The following is a 19,289-nucleotide window of genomic DNA, read 5'->3' as shown; positions in this document are numbered from 1 at the left end:
GCAACTAAGGATTTGTAATCAAAACCTTAAAGTTAATTTATCCTATCCAAAATAATTCAGCATGTCAGTAATGGAATCATTTCTCCTTTTAGAAGCACTAAATATTGACATGTGTCAACCCATACATCCTCTGCATGCCTGCACCAATAGTTACTTTCCAGTTCCAGGAATACTACTAAACTCAATCCATGTAAAATTATAAACACAAACACCTTGAATCATAGCCCTTGCTGATAACACAGTTTTTAAATGTTATTAGCTTCTCCAAATTTACAGGGCTTTACAACTATCCATCGAAATAAATCAGTCAGCGATGGCTAAGTGCTGTGGGAAATGACCCTCGGTGCACTGGGATGATGTAGCCTACATGTTATGTGTCGATGTTCATCCGTAAACCGCCACCATCCCGACTGAACTATCCCAGCTATTCCAAACATCCAGCAGTCAAGTCGCTCAACCAACGCCATGTTATGCAAATAAGAGGACTTTCTCTCAAACAAATGAATCTGTCCTGTTGGTCGCTTTTGAAAGAGTCGCTTCGGATTTCAAAAAAAAAGTTAATGAATTATATCATGTGGTTTCAATAAAAACAACAACCTTCAGCTAAAATGTCAAGTGAAACTTTAGCGACGGCACACCATTGTCCCTCTTTCATGTGGCTTCATCGCCCCCTCGATCAATCGAGAACCATTCACCACATCAAACAGGGAACAAGGTTGTTGGAGAACCGAGATGCAGAATAAACAGTGGGGGGTGAGCATCTCGAGTGAATCTACACAGCCGAGGGTGAAGGGGGGAGGGGGGGGTCTCTCCAAATGACAACGCCGGTCTCATCTGGGTCCCATCTCTCTCCGCCGCCGCCGCCAATTCCCCTCCTTGTGCCGGCTTTGTCCTCCCCTCCCCTCCCCATCCCAAACACAAAGTCAGTCGCCTTTCACAACCCCAAACAGCAGCCCAGCTGCAGGCTCATTGCGATACCAGAAGTGAATGTGAATGCAGCTGGATGATCTTGCATGTGATTTTTTTTTTAAAAAAGAGCAACATTTTATTTTTCGATGATGTTTAGAGTATGCATGTAACCGCCAACCTCTATCCACCCGCAGCTTTTACATTTCTCCCCCATGATGTTCCTATTCCAGAGCATGGTCCTAGTGCCCATCCCCCCAGTCTAGTATCTGAAATTCCTCCCTATGAGCTTACCTATTTCTGATAGAATTACAGATCAATATTCAGTTCCAGGAACGTCAAGCCTCCGAACACTTTTGGGGGGGGGGGAAATCTCATTTAACCTAATGGTTTGTAAAGTAAATGCTACTTAAATACACTGGCAGAATAAAACTCAGTGCACATGATTCTCTCCCAACTTTTCTACAAACATGTATGCAGCGGTTTACATTTCGACATGTGAACATTTAATCACTTTTGCACCTGTACAAGCTCTAACCCTGCAAACATTATCACCTCGTCCCAACGGTCACATCGAATTTCCAAAACTTGCTGAGGAAATTCTCTTTTGGGGATAAAAGGAAGCCACTGCCCACCACACAGTAACAAACCGAACACAAAACACACAATACAGCATTTGAAACACAGAGAGGCGCCTAACACTGCACATTCCTCCAAAATAAAATCAACCCTAATAGGAAATAAAAGGCTATATAACCGTCTCACTTCTCGCAATTCTGAAGTCTGGACTAAGTGTTTCCATTGTTCTGTTCATTACACTGGACTGTAATGAAATACACATTTTCCACACTGGTTAATAAAATGCAACAAGAGAACAAGCTGGTGCTCTCTCTAACTCACCTCAGCAGGCTGGAGAGTGGGGTGGAGCTCGGACCACTTCCCAATAATCCCTTTTTGCCACTTAGCAATTTTTCCACCACCGCTACATTCCCAATTCGAGAGGCTTCCAGAAGTTCCTGCTCTTTCCCCATAATACAAAGAGAAGAGGGGGGGGGGGGGGGAAGAGAATTAAATAGTACAAATTCCAGTCGGCAACGCGTGCTCAGCGGCGTAAAGAGCCGGGCATCATTTTTAGAGAGCGGCTCTCTGTAAAATAGAAGCAAAACTCCAAAGGGGGGCGAACACACACACAGGGAGAGAGAGAGATGGGCGGTGGGCTAACGGAGCCCGGCTGTGAAGGGGCTGCTCCCTCCCGCTCCACTCTGCCTGTGTGAGCTGAAACCTCCCGCTCTCCCCCTCTATCTATCACACAGTGGGGGAGAAGCACCGCCAGCAGAAGGAGCAGTCCCACCCCCTCCTCACACAGAGCCAGCCCCGCCGCCCTGTCAATCATATCAGGGCGTGAACTGCGGTTTCGCCAACCCTGAGCCGAATGTGCAGCAGCAGCGGTGACTGACAACTGAGCAACGCCTGGGACCCTCTCTTGTCTCTCTCACACACACACACACAAAAGGCCAAGTTGTGTGGGTCACTAGGCTAATGGTGTTATGCAGGTAACGCGTCGCTGTGCCTTGCTCCACATCACCGTGGCTGCAAAACAATTTAACTACCGGTTAACCGCACACAATAACTAATGCATCGTGTGTGCAAGCAATTTAAAGATAATTACACGACGTAAGTTCGGACGATTATTTTTCATGTGTACTGTTAGAGTGAATCTGGTGTAAGTAGAAGGGTGGGACAGCCAAGGCATCGGAACACGGTGGCACACCAACAATAACTAAATAATCCCAGTGTCAGGCGGCTGCAGAGTTCTGCTATGCCCAATTTAACTCGGGATTTATTTTTTTCATAAACACCCAATCCTACCTTACATATTGCCTTTTTGCCATCTTCTGTGATTGTGGCTGTTCATTAGTTTGAAAGATGGAAACCACATATTTCCTTTGTCTGCAAGTAGTTTTGACGCCTTCAAGTTATTGTTTGCTCTTAGAAAAGAACAGCGAACACTTTTTCACCTTGTGTCTTTGCTGTCAGGTGATATTTATTTAACCTGTTGTAGATATTCTGGTGACAGCAATGTTGTAGTAATTTATGGATGCATTCTCTATTGATATTTCTGTGTTGTCTGTACAGCTACTTTGCTTTACAGCCTGCATCTATTACTGTATTGAAATATTAATGTATCAGGATAAATAAGAGCATTCTCAAGTCTCCCCATACTTACGTGCATACCATCAAATATCTCTTAAATTGATAATCAGTATTCCGCCCTAAATGTCAACTTGTCAACGTTTTACAATAGAAATCAAGCTTCGTTCATTGGTTGACATCCTTCAAACCCAATCAGATCAGTCGAAGGGTAGTACTCAACACTAATACAGCCAATCAGATCAGCCATTTATTTTAATTGTATTATTGCCACCATAAAAATGTGGACAGAAGTACGTCATATGAACACACTAAACGTTCGTGCTATATTGTTCCGAGCAATAAGTTTCGGCCCTCGTGTTTTAAAAACGGAATACGCTAGGAATTTACAACAGGTGGATCAGCATCTAAAAGAGCACCATGCAGAATAATGTTTTGGGTGTGATCTTTCATTGGACCTCATCCCTAAAGCTTTGTTTTGGTGATGGAAGCTCGCACTTTTCTCTCAAAATTATAACTAATTTTGTTATATCAGCAAATCCCAGCTGTCTCTGCCCAAAAAGGGGATAGACACGTATGAGCCAGTTTTGATCTGTGACTGCTATTTCAACTATTGTATGTGTATGTGTAGTAAAAACGTAATAAACATAATGTACCATAGGTTAGGATTCTAGATGCAGAGAACTGGATCCTGGGCTGAAGTCATTTCAACTAGTTGTATTTTAAATTTACAAGACCTGTAATCCTTTTAGCAGGTATTAGAGCAGGACTCAGCCTGCAGCAAAATGCAGCAGATCAAAATATGTCCAAAGCCAATTTTTTTCTGAGAGAAGTATATTCCCAATATTCATGAGAAAATATATATTAGTCCTTCAGCACTCACATCTCTTTCAGTAATTTCTAGGGTGGTGTAAACTCTGTTTTGCTCACCTAACAATTTTCCCCTAAAAAAGGTGGTGGAATGGTGGAACGTTGCAGTTTAAATTATAATATATCCATGTCCCATTTCATTCTAATCCTAATTATCTGACATGTCATAGGTCCTAAATTCAAAACCGTAAGCTTTTTTTTTGAGATTTTGCTATATTTCTAAGTCTGAAACTGTGAGTAACACCACCACCTGGAAGTTCCCCTTCAAGCCACATACCATTCTGACTTGGAAATATATTGCTTTTCCTTCGTTGGGTCAAAATCCTGGAACTCCCTCCCTAACAGCATTGTGGGTGTACATGCACCACATGGACTGCAACAGTTTAAGAAGGCAACTCACCACCACCTTCTCAAGGGCAATTAGGGATGGGCAATAAGTGCTGGCCCAGCCAGTGATGCCCACATTCCAGGACTAATTTTTTTTTAAATTGAGGCATATTTTGGGTCTTAATCTGATCACAAGAGATGTAAAGGCACACTAGGACAATTCACCTCCATCTCATCATCTCCTGATCTTTACTGAAGTTAAAAACTAATCACATGGAAAATTACAAATCCAACTCCCTGCATTGATATTCTAAACACAACTACTGCACCGCTCCATCATCTCAGCATGAGGCTTCTGATTTGTCTCGGTGCAGAAAAGCTATGGTTTAACTGAAAGTTTATAAACCCTAAATGTCTATGATTTTGGACCAGCATTTGTATATCTAATTAGTTGAATTCACAAAGATGTGCTATATGGAATTAATTTGATATTTCATCAGCTGGTTTCACATGTTAAACTTTTTAAAAGGGACATTTCACTGAAACAAAGACACTGACTTAAAATGGCTGCTAATTTGCATGTCTGTAGCCACATTCCATTTTACGGAGACACAGGGGCTATGGAGGCCCCAACAGAGTCAAGGACTTCCCTGGAGGCTGGAGGTGTGAAAAGCTTCTTTCCTATCTCATTCAAATGGAAGAATGAACCATTCAGGAGTTAATTGCTAGAACATTAACAAATTAATCACCTCAGCTATCACAATGGCTAAGAGGAACTGTACCAGACATGAGTTGATCAACTTTTTAAAATAAACAACTGACATGAATTTGAGATTTAGCAGAGATATTCTAGCTGCTGGAGAAAGTGGCTCCCTCTTGCCCCCTCTCTCTACAATATTCCATCTAAGCTTTGAACCCTGTTTTGCTGAGTTAAAAGTGTGTCTACATTCTTACAGCAGACAGAGACTCTCTACTGAAAGCCATTGGATTTCTACAACGTTTCCAGGAGAAAAAGGATATACCAGCCATTACTTTAAAGCAACTACCTCCGCTGAAGAACCAATGCCTCTGGATATAATCGGTGAATCTTTATTAACTTTCCTTTTTTTAAAATCTGCACTTTAACATGATCAAGTTTAACATCTGATACTCTGTAAAGTTGTTTTTTTTTCTGCATGTATGGGGTTTGAGTGTGTGTTTCTGTGCTTTTGTGGGGCGTAGGACATAATTGTACATTTTTAATATTGTTACCAGGGTGGGTTTTAGCACAATAAAACTAACTCCTTACATATTTAACTCAAGAATATCTGTCTAGCTTAATCCTTGCACACAATCAAGTACATACTGAATTGGCAATACAGCATCCTTTTATTAAAATTCAAAACCACTACTATAACCAAACGAGGAGTAGGAAAAGAGGAAACCCAGTATTTCCCTCCTCACCTAGTCATAACAGAAAGTTTATATTATTTTTATCTCAAACAAATGTTGCTTTAATAAATGCCACGAAGATTTTCAGTGCAGCTATGAAGAGTAGTGGAAACAGAGACAACCTTGGCTTGATGCCCTCCCTGTTTGTAAGGGAGGAACACAATGCCAGTCAAAGCAAGAGGAACTGATTATAAGGTATACGGCCTTTGATCAAAGTTAGGACTAAAACCTTAATTTTACAGGACAAGTATTTGCACCAGCTTTATCCCTTACCTAAGTCTGAAGCCAAAATACACCAATGATGAACTGTCTAATAGATGTATGAGCATTGTGGGGTAGGCAGTGATAGTACATATTCTGCAGCAAGGTAATTTTTGCATTGGAAGGGTCTATATCATGATTGATTCAGAAAACCTACTTCATCCTAATTATGGAAAGAAAATCACCTTGTAGGCAGTAAAAATGAATAGCATTGTATTCATTTAAGGGGCACAATCCTGTTCACAACTGTAATAGGATGAAGAAGGGAACTCTGTAAAATGGACAGAATACTGTCAGCTCCCATAGGTAGATTTTATATAAAGGATATGCCTACTGAGTAGTGAGGTATCACTCTAATGATATCAAATTTTCAATTTTCAATTCAGCTCGTGGAGGACTGAAGGAGAATAATGGTTAATAATCGAGTATCCTAATTATTGAATTCTTTTCTGAAAAAAATGTGAACAGTTCATCACAAACACAAGTTTGGAAATTGCAAACTAAGTGGCGTAATGTTATTGCATGTCCCAGTGTACAGTGGGCAGGAATAATGACAGTTGCAATGTCATTAACTAAGAAAACAGATTATTTTGTTGAGGAGTGTGTGAGACAGCACCATCTGCCAGCACTAACCTGTTCAAAGTAAATATACATTTATTTTTGTTATTATTTCCTCATTTTTTAGGCTACTGAGACAGTAGGTTTACCGCCTACTTCGACTTTCTGCCAGTGCCACTATATTGAGATGGGATGAGCTGGCCAATGTTTACTTTTTTTCTCCTCTCTCCGGTATTCTCCGCTTGGCACTAACCATCGAGAGAACAGATACAATTTGATTTTTTATCAGCCTCTGGAACATCAGACTGACTTACCAGTGTCCCTGGTGTAATGAAATCCGAAACATGTACTTTGATAAATGTGCTTATGATTCTTTTACATACTGTGCACTGAGGTACCCATCCCTTATTGTCAGCAGACCACCATGGACCAAACATTCTCAATCATGAAAAGTTCGGATCATTGTTTGTTTATGACTTCATTACATATCACCCTGATTAAATGTTTGTAAGAAGTATTAATTGCACTTGACAGCTCCAGCAGTGATAAAGTGCTACACTGAGGGTAATAGATTGATTTTAGTAAACTCACATACTATTCAAGACGGGGAGTCATGTTTCTCCACGCTGATGAACAAATGAATAAGCTTTCACTCACAATAATATTGCTGCTGCCTGGATACAGCAGGGACATGTGGCAAACACTTGCAGGTTACTTGGCTTTCATATCTCCAGCCTTGCTTTGGTTCAGTTTTGTTTAAAATAGTTAGGCATCATTGTTATACTGTAGCTTTTTTTTTTAGAAAAGGCTAATATTTTATGGGCTTTAAATTCATAAACATATTCATGTTTTTCAAAGATACAGATTTAATGTGTACTGCATAATAAATACATTGATAACATTATTTCGAACAATTTTAGTCACAGGTAGGTGAACCACTTTGGGATTTTTTTTACATTAAACATGCTGTATAAATGCAAGTTGTTTTTGAATAATAAAATGGACAATAAGGTGAACTCTGATATAGATCAGAGCGAGAAAAATACAGATCTACTATTTTCATTGCAAGAATGTTAATTCTGATTCTTGAAATTAATACACATATTTTTAAAAAGAAATTCAAAAGTGAAATTGATGCCTTTAAAATTGAAATAAACTTAGAGCACAAGCCTGTACCCAAGGATAAACACGGCTTTAATGTTATCAATCATCATTTGAGGAGGTTCTCAACATTTACTGAGAGTTCCCCTCTGACACTAACAGGTGGAATTGGAAAATCAAAGCCAGAAGCTATTGTTTTAACTCTTGACACTATCTGCTGGAGAACCAATGCACTGCACCACATTTCCAGTTAAGAAATGAATTGGCTTAACAGCTGCAATCAGTTCTGATCAGTTCCTAATTCGTTTCTGCTCCACTCCAAAAGTAGTATGTTCAAGCCTCATCCAAGACTTGCGATGAGAGTGACAGCACTTGACATCAAGGCAACATCTGACAAGAGTGTGGCAGCAAGGAGCCCTAGCAAAACTGGAGTCGATGGGAATCAGATGGAAAACCTTCTGCTGGTTGGAGTCAAATCTAGCACAAAAGGAAGATGGTTTTGGTTGCTGGAAACCAATCATCTCAGCCCCAGGACATTGCTGCAGGAATTCCTCAGAATGATGTCCGAGGCCCAATCATCTTCAGCTCCTTCATCACTGACCTTCCCTCCAACATGAAGTCAGAAATGGGGATGTTGGCTGATAAAGGCAATATCTTTCTTTTCACTGTCCCAATGATTGATTTGTGTATAATACACATTCCTCATTATCCTCAGTAAGCTACTAAACTATTTCAATTGAATCTTACGAGCAAGATGGTGGTGGAAAAATTGACGTGGGTGGATTTTTTGAGTATTTTCTTCTGCAGGAAAAGAGGTCCGATGTACAATAAAATTGCCAACCCATGCTTTGTAAACCTGCACAGCAACGGAGGCAGTCGTTTCCCCAAATATGTTTAATATTGACAGGCCACATTTCTAAACCAAGTGCAACAGATATATATGGTAAGCTGTCAGAGATGGTCTTTGAAATAAACAGTGCAAAAGAGTGAAGAGACAATTACATGTGATTCTGGAGGGAGAAGGATGATGAGGGTCAGGAAGGCAGGGTAGAAATCAGTCAAAATGACCTTTGCCAATTATTCCCTCCAGAGACTGGAGCAAAGGGGACAGGTAACAAGTCCAAAGCTAAAGAAAAACCCCAAAACTTCCAGGGAGTGGAAGAGGGGAAAGTCCAAAGAAGACCTTCTAGTCAAAGGAAGGACAGGACCCTGGGAAAAGGTCCTGTTAAGTGAAGTTAAAAGTGAGGAGCGGAGAGAAAGACTCTAAGCTTCAGATTTAAAGAGACAAAAGCTGCAGAAAGCAGATTTAAAGTGAGAACAGGGAAGCGGAACATCAGAAGGAGAGTTTGAAACCCGGGAGGTGAACCCTTGCGGAAGGCGTCTGAGAGAAAGCATCGGTTTGGGAGAAGATTCCAAGGTGTGAGGTCTTGGAGAGTGGAGATTGGAAACCCTCGTGTGAAGGATGGAATTCTGTGACACTGGTTGGTTCACAGTGTGACAAGCATCTGCGGGGAGTTGAGAGATTCAAAGCATCTGGTTGAGGTGGCAGCTGTCACTTGATTTCAGAGTGTCATGTGTCTGACCACAGGATTCCATAGATTTACACGAACTGTGTATTTACTGTGTACATTAGAGTATAAGATAGCTTTTGTAACTTGTGTTATCCTTACAAATCTGTATACATCTGTAAAGTTATAGTTATGGGTGAAGGAGTTTTGTAATATAGTTCATCTTTTCTTGTTGAATAAATGTTTTATTCTTTTGTTAAAAGTTCATCAGCTGACTCCTGTGCCTCTGTTTAGTAGCCAGTTTCCACACATCTAAACAAACAAATAAAAGTTAGGACCTATCAAGCTGGGTTCCACTCTGGGATCAGGCTTGTCCAGTGGTAACCTCAGCTGGCGATCATAACAAAGTGGGAGCTCTTGCAGCATTTGAAACGCGGACAGTGGGTGATTGAACACGGAATAGTAATTGGTATGAGACTGGAAATCCGTGATATTGGTGGGATTTGTGAATCCTTTTAACAAATACGTGGAGGTAAAGAGGTACTGGACATAGGAATTGGAGTTGCTGTGAGGTATATTATACGGGTTGGAATTCGAAATGGCATTGGAAGTTGCTAAGATTTTTTTACAGATGGAAAATGTAACTCTGACTGGTTTACAGAAATTGACCAAGAGTAAGCTGATGGAATTGGCAGATAAGTTGGAGTTAAAATTACCCGAAGAGGCAAGGAAGCAGACATAGTTGAGATAATAGCACAACATCTAAAACTGGAAGGGATAATACAGAGACCACATTTTCCAGGGAGTGAGTCACAGATGGAGGTAGTGAGACTTCAGTTAAAAATGAAGAAGTTTGAACTTGAACAAGCAAAGGAACTGAAAAAACTTGAATTAGTGGCAAAGGAAAAAGAAAAGGAAAGGGAAAGGGCATTTTAAAGGGAGCAAGTGGAAAGGCAGGAGAAAGAAAGGAAGCTAGAACTGGAATTCCAGGTGAGAGAGAAATATGAAGAAAGAGAGGCAAGGGAAAGAGAAGGAGCGAGAAAGGAAATACCAGCTTAAATGACTGCAAGTTAAAAAAGAGATCTCAGATTCTGAGGAAAGTTCTGATGAGGAAAAAACCTTCAACCTAAAACCTAGTAGTGAGATGTTTAAGTTTGTGCAGGCTCTCCCAAAGTTTGAGGAAAGAGATGTCGAGGCATCTTTGTTTCATTTGAAAAAGTAGCTAGGCAAATGAAGTGGCAAAAAGAAATCTGGACATTACTTTTACAGTGTAGGTGTAGGTAGAGCTCATGAGGTTTATGCTTCACTTTCAGAAGCAGTATTGGTGGATTATGATGCTGTTCTGAGTGCATATGAGTTAGTCTCTGAGGCATACAGGCAGAAATTTCGGAATGTAAGGAAACAGACTGGGCAGACCTATATTGAATTTGAAAGGGTAAAGCAAAGTAATTTTGACCGTTGGATAAGGGTATTGAAGGTAGAGATGACTTATAAAGTTCTAAGGGAAATAATTCTCCTGGAAGAATTTAAATATTCACTTCCTCTTGTGGTTAGAACCCATGTTGAAGACCAGAAGGTTAAAAACAACTAGACAGGCAGCAAAGCTGGCTGACGATTATGAATTGGTCCATAGATCTAAACCCTTTTTCCATCATCCCCATAAACCCGAAAAGGAAAGAAGATGGGAAGGTAAAATGAAGGCAAGTAGTCAGGGAAGAGAAGGGACAGTTAGGAATTCTCAGGAAATTTCTCCTCAGACTAGAAAGGAAGGTGCTGAGGGTGGAAGTGACATTCGAAAGCCTAAGTGTTTTCATTGTAATAAGGTAGGACATGTTGAGGCAGAATGCTGGAAATTAAATGGTAGACCTATTGCGGTAGTAGGATTGCCTAAGGAATCCTCACGAAAGGTTGTATCAGAAAAGGAAATGGTTGTTTAAACTGTAGCAGTAGCACAGGTGAAATGTGTTCCCTCAGAACATAGAGGAAAGGGGGATATGGTTCAGGATAGTCCAGAGAATTCTTCTTTGCTTACTGGTGAAGGAAGTCAGGCTAACAGAGGGTCTGGATGTTTTGTATTGAAGGGATAATTGTTCCTTATTCCTCCAACAAAATAATTAAGCAGATTAAAATTTTGAGAGGTACAGGGGCAGATCAATCATTGATAGTGGCTGATGATACAATTTGTGTTCCGGCTAGTTTTATGAAAGAAAATATATTAATAAGGGATATTAGTAGAATTTATAAACCTGTTTCTTTGTGTCAAGTTAACTTACAAAGTCACTTTGTAAATGGAATTGTTACGGTAGGTATTATTCCTAAATCACCTATTGAAGGGGTGGATTTTATTCTGGGTAATGACTTGGCTAGTGGAGGCAGTAATGTGGTAACAATTGTATTGCAGCAAGCAGTTGATCATGTTGATCTTAACAAACTTCAGGAAACTACTGTGGCCAAAAATGAGATGCTTACAGCAGATAACAAGCAATTGAAAGAAAACCTGATTAATGTAGAAAACCAACTTTCATGTATGAAAGAGGGGTTTACTAATGAAAGAAGAGAATTGGCAAGATCAATTGAGAATCAGTCACAGAAAGAAGAACATTTGACTCAGGACTTGAAATGCCTAAATGATAAACTTGTAGAAGCAAATTTAACAAAGGTCAATCTTCAGTTAAAACTTGATGAACTTCAAGCGTCAATAGTTGCTATGAAATATCAGGGAAAATGCCTTGAACAAGAAAAGGAATTGTTGGTAAATCAGAATAATTGGTTGAATGCAGAATGAAAAACCAAAACTAAAGAACTGTTAGAACTTTGTTGGGAAAGGAGCAATGAGATTCTCAAACTTCAAAGCAAACTGGATGAAAAGAAAAAGATGTGTGATATGGAGTGTCATGGTTCCAAAGTTGTTCCTGTGAATAAAAACTCTTTGCTGAATTGTGGTCGAGTTGAGCAAATAACTGATCCAAGTAAAATTACTGATGTATCAACCTTAGTGATGGACAATATGAAAACAACTAAAGTGCCTGCAGAATTGGAAATCAAGAATTGCCAACAAAAAGGACTGAAATCACAAAATGGCCTGGAAATGTCAATGACCAGAGACTCTGATTTTCAAGTGCTTGCTGGTGCTAATATACAAAATACAGCAGTTGGAATCCAGACAAGTGGACAGTTTGCAAAAGATTATGCAAAACTGGAAAGGAGTGGAATGATATAGTTTGTGGGTTATGTAAAAGGATTGAAGGGTTGGAATGAACTATTAAGCTCCACAGGGAGAATATAATTGAGACTGCTCAAAAAGAAGTGGAAAAGATCTGTTCAAAATGGGATCTGGAGAGACAACAATGTCATAAAATGTTTAAAGATAAAACCAAGCAGGAGTATGAAATGCTTTTGTATGACATAACCTTGAAATGGCAAAAAGAGATTTTGACCAGAAAAGAAATGAGATATTAATGCACAAAACTGCCATTTTGGCTTTGCTAAATAGAAATGAGAATTTACCACACTTGGGTTCAGAAAATGAGCTTGTGGATGAAATTATGCCTACAGTGAATGAAAAGGACAATTGGGCTGTAGACTTAAATGAAACATTTTTTTCTGAGTTAAAGATTGGGAATAAGAGGAAAAAAGAAATATAAAAGTTGAGTTATGAAAATACTATGAAATGCAAATCCTGCTAATCTTATTACATTTATTGACTTTGTTTAAGTATGTTTTTGTAATTATACGATATAACGTGTAATTGTGAAATTAAATGGAAAATGTATTTGTATAATAGATAATAAGCTATTTCTAGAGGTTTATGATGTTAAGTTTGTGTGAGGAGGATGGAAGTTTATTGCAAAGAAACCACTGTGTGAAGCTTTCTTTCCTACAAAGGGAAAGGTGTTAGGAAATCAAGATAGCTTAAGTAAGTTATATTTATATTTGTGAGCGTTAGGAATGAGTTTCAGCTTTAAAGTTTAAGAGTGATTTGTATTTCTGTATCTGCATGTTAAGAAATGTCAAATGGAGTTTTAGTTTCACTTTGGAAAGGTGCTTGCATTTCTAATGAGGAGTTTTACGACCCCTAAGGTAAACATACAAGGGTGGAAGGAAGGTTAACATACAAGGGTAGAAGGACTGGACTGTTGCCTAGCAACAGGGGCCAGAGAGGTAGGTCACTCCCACATACACACACACAGAAGAAGAGAAACCTCAGTTGTTTTGGAAGCTGTTTGAGTGCAGTTGGTTCTGAAAGCTGCTGGCAGGAGAGATTGGAGCAACGGGGACAGATAGCAAGTCCCAAGCTGAAGAAAAACCCCAAAATTCCAGGGGAGTGGAAGAGGGGAAAGTCCAAAGTCAAAGGAAGGACAGAAGCCTGGAAAAAGGTGCTGTTCAGTGAAACTAAGAATGAGGGGCAGAGAGAAAGGCTCCAAGCTACAGATTTAAAGAGAGAAAAGCTGCATAAAGCAGATTTAAAGTGAGAATAGCTCACAAAAGGCAAGAAGATCCAAAGAGACAATGGAAGGTCTGTAACTCTTTTCTATGGATAATTTAAGCAGTGGTGTACTGTTGACAGCTGACTCACAGAGACAGAGTGTATGGAAGACAGTTTGAATGCATGTGGTGATCCAGGGAAGAGGAACATCAGAAGGAGAGTTTGAAACCGTGGAGCTGAACCCTTAGGGTAGGTATCTGAGAGAAAGTGTTGGTTTGGGAGAAGATTCCAAGGCGAGGTCTTGGAGAGTGGAAATTGGAAACCCTCTTGTGAAGGACGGAATTCTGAGAGGCTGGTTGGTTCACAGTGTGACAAGCGTCTGAGGGGGAGTTGAAGAGAGATCCATAGCATTTGGTTGAGGTGGCATCTGTCACTTGATTTCAGAATGTCGTGTGTCTGACCACAGTGTGCAATAGATTTACATGGACCGTGTACTTACTGTGTACATTAGAGTATAAGATAGCTTTTGTAACTTGTGTTGCCCTGACAAATCTGTATACATCTGTAAAGATGTGGTTGTGGGTGAAGGAGTATTGAAGTATAGTCCATTTGTTTTTGTTGAATAAATGTTTCATTCTTTTGTTAAAAGTTCATCAGCTGATTCCTGTGCCTCTGTTCATAAGAAATAGGGGCAAGAATAGGCCATTCAGCCCCTTCAGCCTGCCCTACCTTTCAATAAGATCATGGCTGATCTGCCCCAGGCCTGAACTCCTCTTTCATTCAGTAGACACTCTCCATGTATCTAAACAAAAATAAAAGTTAGGATCTATCAAGCTGGGTTCCACTGTGGGATCAGGCTTGTCCAGTGATAACCACAGCTGGGGATCATAACGATTTCAAAAATGCTGATTTTAACTTGTGTAAGTAACATCAGGTATTTGTGGCCAGTTGCTTTAACACAAATTGAAACAGGCCTGATCTTCAAATTTTCCACAAATTTTTATTGTTATGTCATTGTGAAGTTTATAAAAGTAACAATCAAGCAGGGAAATGTCACCTGCCAGGAGTGCATGTGAGATATTCAAGTGAACTGTGGGGGATTTTCTCACCATTAATTTAAATGTCTAAACATCCCAGGCAGTATTTCCCAGAAATTCCGTATGTTCTGCCAATGGGTGAGGCTTTTAACCCATTTGGCTGAATTCGGAATATCAGCCTTTATGTGAAACCAAACATGAATGACCCAAAACACTTGTCTTTCATCTACATTCCATCTCCAAATACCCACCATGATAAACCTGCTGTAAGTGAGAAGGTATAGAGTTAGAACACCAGCAATAACACCAGTAGAGAGCACAAGTTCCTCAGTATACATGTTAGATAATGGAAGGCAATCTCTCAAAGGGAGGTAGCCACCATAAGAAATTGCAAGGTCCAAGACAATGCGTACATGCTGCTCCTTCATGCATGTCCCTCACAAACTCTCAACACAGAGAAATATTTGCTTAATCCCTGCATAAGTCAACACCCAATAGCTTCAGGAAGAGGGAGAGAAGGAGAAAAAGAGTAAAGGTTTGCTTGTCTTTGGAACAGATTAAATCCATAGATAGGTAAATGTGAAAAGAAGGTCTGTTGCTTTTTAGACATCTGCCGATACAGCCCATGTGGCATCAAACATTGCCTTAAGCACTGTCCATATGTCCTGGTTTCTTTGTAATGAAGTGATGCATTCTAGCAGCCAACACTGTCAAAACCCTGATTTCTTCAGCAGAAGCACAGCTTGAGTGAACTATGACAACATTTGCAGCACTAAACTCCATCTGCATCTTGGTATTACTTCTTACCAGAGGAATGCTAACCTACTAATGTGCTTTACAACTAATTTCACAGGAACAGCAACAAAATGTTTAGGAAGCATTAAACTAGAACAGAAAAACAACATTCAACCTTAGTTTCTACAATGAAAATACCCATTCTCTGAATAACTGCTAGCTGCAAAACCTGCAGGTACCATTTTCAGTAATTAATGAAAGACAATATATTTAAAGTCTAACATTGTCTATGGACCTTTTGGTAGTTGTAAAAACAACTATAAGATTCCCTTAATGTAATTGCCATGTCTTCTTTTTATCCAAGGAAGTGTGTGTGGATCTGTTCCTGTTGCTGACTGTAACTTGCAAGAATTGGTTACATTCTTCTATCTGTATTTGCCAGAAATAGTTTCATATAGAAAAACATTGCATGCAATTTAAAGTAAAATTAGATTAGCAAATACTTTCTATATCAAACCTTGGAGACATTGGCAGGACTGTAGAGAAACAGCCTGCCAGAGCATCTAAACAATGGAACTGTAGCCTGAGTAGTTCTGTGCGGCAGTGGCATGTGCCATTTTCTAAGTGTGCTTTGTTGCTGTGTGAGGATTTCTACTTGGGATCACCAACTATGACTGCAAATTACAGCTTCGGTCTCCCAACAGCCATGTCTTCATTCTCGCAGGCCCATTGTGTATATATGTGGACTACAGCTGAAAGTATCATGGCTGCTTGCCAGACAATGGACATTAACATGCACAAGATACTTCTGTAGTCTAACATGACTTACACGCTCATAGATTTAAGAAAAAAAATTCATGGAATGTGACCACCACTGGCAAGGCCAACATTTGTTGCCCATGCCTAATTGACCCTGAGAAGGTGGTGGTGAGCCGCTGCTTTGAACTGCTGCAGTCCATCTAGTGTAGGTACACCCAGAGTGCTGTTAAGAAGGGAGTTCCAGGATTTTGACCTAGCAACAGTGAAGGAACAGTGACACAGTTCCAAGCCAAGATGGTGTGTGGCTTGGAGGGGAATTTGCAGGTGATGATGTTCCCATACATCTGTTGCTCTTGTCTTTCTAGGTGGTAGAGGTCAAGGGTTTGGAAGGTGCTGCTGGAGGAGCCTTGGTGAGTAGCTGCAGTGCATTTTGTAGATGGTACACACTGCTGCCACTGTGCGTCAGTGGTGAAAGGAGTGAATGCTTAAGGTGGTGGAGAGGTTCTGATCAAGTCGGCTGCTTTGTCCTGAATGGTGTCGAGCTTCTTGAGTGTTGTTGGAGCTGCACTCATCCAGGCAAGTGGAGAGTATTCCATCACACTCCTGACTTGTGCGTTGTAGATGGTAGATGGGTTTTGGGAACTCAGGAGGTGAGTTACTCACCACAGAATGCCCAGCCTCTGACCTGCTCTTCCAACCACAGTATTTATATGGCTCATCCAGTTAGGTTTCTGGTTAATGGTAGCTCCCAGAATGTTGATTTGGGGGTTTCAGCCGTTGAATGCTATTGAATATCAAGGGAAGGTGGACTGATTCTCTCTTGTTGGAGATGGTCATTGCCTGGCACTTGTGTTGCATGAATGTTACTTGCCACTTATCAGCCAATCCTGGATATTGTCCAGGGTCTTGCTGCATATTGACAGAGACAGCTGCAGTATTTGTGGACTCGTTAATGGCACTGAACACCGTGCAATCATCAGAAAACATTCCCACTTCTGACCTTCTGATGGAGGGAAGGTCATTGATGAAGCAGCTGAAGATAATTGGACCGAGGGCACTCTCCTGAGGAACTCCTGCAGTGATGTTCTGGTCTGAGGCAGTTGGCCTCCTAGCCACCACAACCACCTTCCTTTGTGCTAGGTATGGCTCTGACCAGTGGAGTTTTTCCACTGATTCCCATTGACTTCAGGTTTGCTCGGGCTCATTCATGCCACACTTGGTCAAATGCTGCCTTAATGTTAAGTCACTCTTACTTCTTGACTACAACTCTTTTGTCCACGTTCAGACCAAACTTATAATGAGGTCATTAGCCGAGTGGCCTTGGTGTAACTTAAACTGAGCATCAGTAAGCAGGTTATTGCTGATTAAGTGCATCTTGATAGCACTATCAGTGACACTTTCTGTCATTTTGCTGGTGATCAAGAGTAGACCGATGGGGCGGTAATTGGCTGGATTGGATTTGTCCTACTTTATGTGGACGGGACATACCTGGGCAATTTTCCACATTGTCAGGTGGATGTCAATGTTGTAGCTACACTGGAACAGGTTGGCTAGAGGTGGGAGCTAGTTCTGGAGCACAAGTCTTAAGTACTACTGTTGGGATGTTGCCAGGATCCATATCCTTTTCTGTAACCCGTGCTGTCAGCCGTTTCTCGATATCACCCGGAGTGAATCAAATTGGCTGAACATCGGCATCTGTGATTTTGGGGACCTCAGGGAGAGGTTGAGATGGATGATGCACTCAATACTTCTGGCTGAAGATGGTTGCAAATGCTTCAGCCTTGCCTTTTGCACTGTTGTGCTGGTCTTCCCCCCTTATTGAGGTTGGGGATATTTGTGGAGCCTCCTCCTCCAGTGAGTTGTTTACTTATTAACTACCATTCATGACTGGATGTGGCAGGACTGCAGAGCTTAGATCTGATCCATTGGTTGTGTGAAAGCTTTGCTGTCTATAGCATGCTGCTGCTGCTGTTTAGCATGCATATAGCATTCATATAGTGTGTTGTAACTTCATCATGTTGGCAGCTCATTTATTAGGTATTCTATTCCTGGCATGTTTCTCATATGTTCCCACTACTTAAATTGCTTCTTAGAAATTGTGTGGCATACTTCCTTGAATGCATGCAGTGGGATTGGTGTATGCTCACATGGGTCCCATCCATAGTGCTCTGGATTTTTGGGAAGTCTTGCAAGCAGTCTTGCAAGTATTCTGTGCCCTTTCCAGCTGGTATCTCATTTCCATTAGGAAGGTGATAAAGGTGGAAAACTACAGTCACTTTCTTTGTACAGAAATGAACTTCAGACTGGCTTACCTGGCACATGCCCCCTGTGCAGGCCTGTAAGGATCAGGTGGCAGGGAATCTTAATACTATAGTGAATTGGTAGCTATGGGAGAAGCCATCCCATTCCTTTACGTTACATGCAAATTAACTGGCAATATTTGGCAGTACTCAGCCACTACCTTTAAAGAAGCAGAGACAAGGTAGACAGGCTGTTGCTTGATACCATCAGGTAGGTGACATGTGGCCTGTAAATACAGTTTCTTGGGGAGAGACTGGAACAAAGAAATCCCTGAAGAATTCTGTGGGGTGATTTTTCATGTCTTCACTGTTCTATTCGCACCTTAAAAACTGCAAGACAGAGGAACCAAAATAGCACGTGCAACTGAAGCACAGATTGACTCATTTTCCATGGGCTTCAATCCACATGGCTAAAGTTTCCACTGAAATTGCTAGGGGACTCATCAATACGTCAAATGACATAGTTACCACTGCCTGCTGCCCCCTGCCACTTGCACCTGTCATGCATTGGTTTCCCTGGGGAAGGAATTTTCCCTTGTCAGGCGGGCTCGGTGGGGGCGGTCAGGAAGCCGACTGCTGCCCGCGATTGGAGCTGGACCGCGATTTCATGCTGGTAGGCTAATTAAGGCCCGCCAAGCGTGAAACACGGATGTTGTGGAGGGGTGGGGAGGAAGGAGAGAGCGCAGGTTTACACATGCACGCGAATGCGTGCTGGAAAAGCTCCCTGAGGCACAGAGCTGCCCAAGGGACATGAAGAGTTTTGAAAATTAAAAAATAAAGATTTTTAAAATGTTATAAAACATGTGACTCTGTCACACAAGCAAGGACATGTTATTAATGAAATGTTAAAATTTATATTTTAATTTGATTTCCCGCCCGTGGATGAGGTTTCCTAAAAAATGCTTGGCCTTTTCGCCTG

The 19,289-nt window shown here is 40.8% G+C and overlaps 1 protein-coding gene and 1 long non-coding RNA gene across 2 annotated transcripts in view; one reads left to right on the top strand and one right to left on the bottom strand.

The window, feature by feature from the left end:
- Positions 1-2,222, bottom strand: part of anks1b (ankyrin repeat and sterile alpha motif domain containing 1B) — an 809,329-nt gene extending 807,107 nt beyond the window's left edge. Inside the window, exon 1 of the mRNA XM_078553447.1 lies at positions 1,807-2,222. Coding sequence (XP_078409573.1) covers positions 1,807-1,937 — 131 coding nt within the window. The 5' untranslated portion in view covers positions 1,938-2,222. The remainder of the gene's footprint in view (positions 1-1,806) is intronic.
- Positions 2,223-2,339: 117 nt separating this feature from the next.
- LOC144687386 (uncharacterized) lies at positions 2,340-9,608 on the top strand. Its single transcript, XR_013578122.1, has 4 exons — positions 2,340-2,459; positions 4,844-4,917; positions 5,211-5,335; positions 6,632-9,608. It is a non-coding gene; the product is annotated as an uncharacterized LOC144687386 (long non-coding RNA).
- Positions 9,609-19,289: the final 9,681 nt, after the last annotated feature.

Source organism: Cetorhinus maximus, chromosome 12 (assembly GCF_964194155.1).
Source record: "Cetorhinus maximus chromosome 12, sCetMax3.hap1.1, whole genome shotgun sequence".
Classification (NCBI taxonomy): Eukaryota; Metazoa; Chordata; class Chondrichthyes; order Lamniformes; family Cetorhinidae; genus Cetorhinus; species Cetorhinus maximus.
Note: the sequence above shows the minus strand (reverse complement) of the source record. Positions and strands in the feature narration are given on the sequence as shown.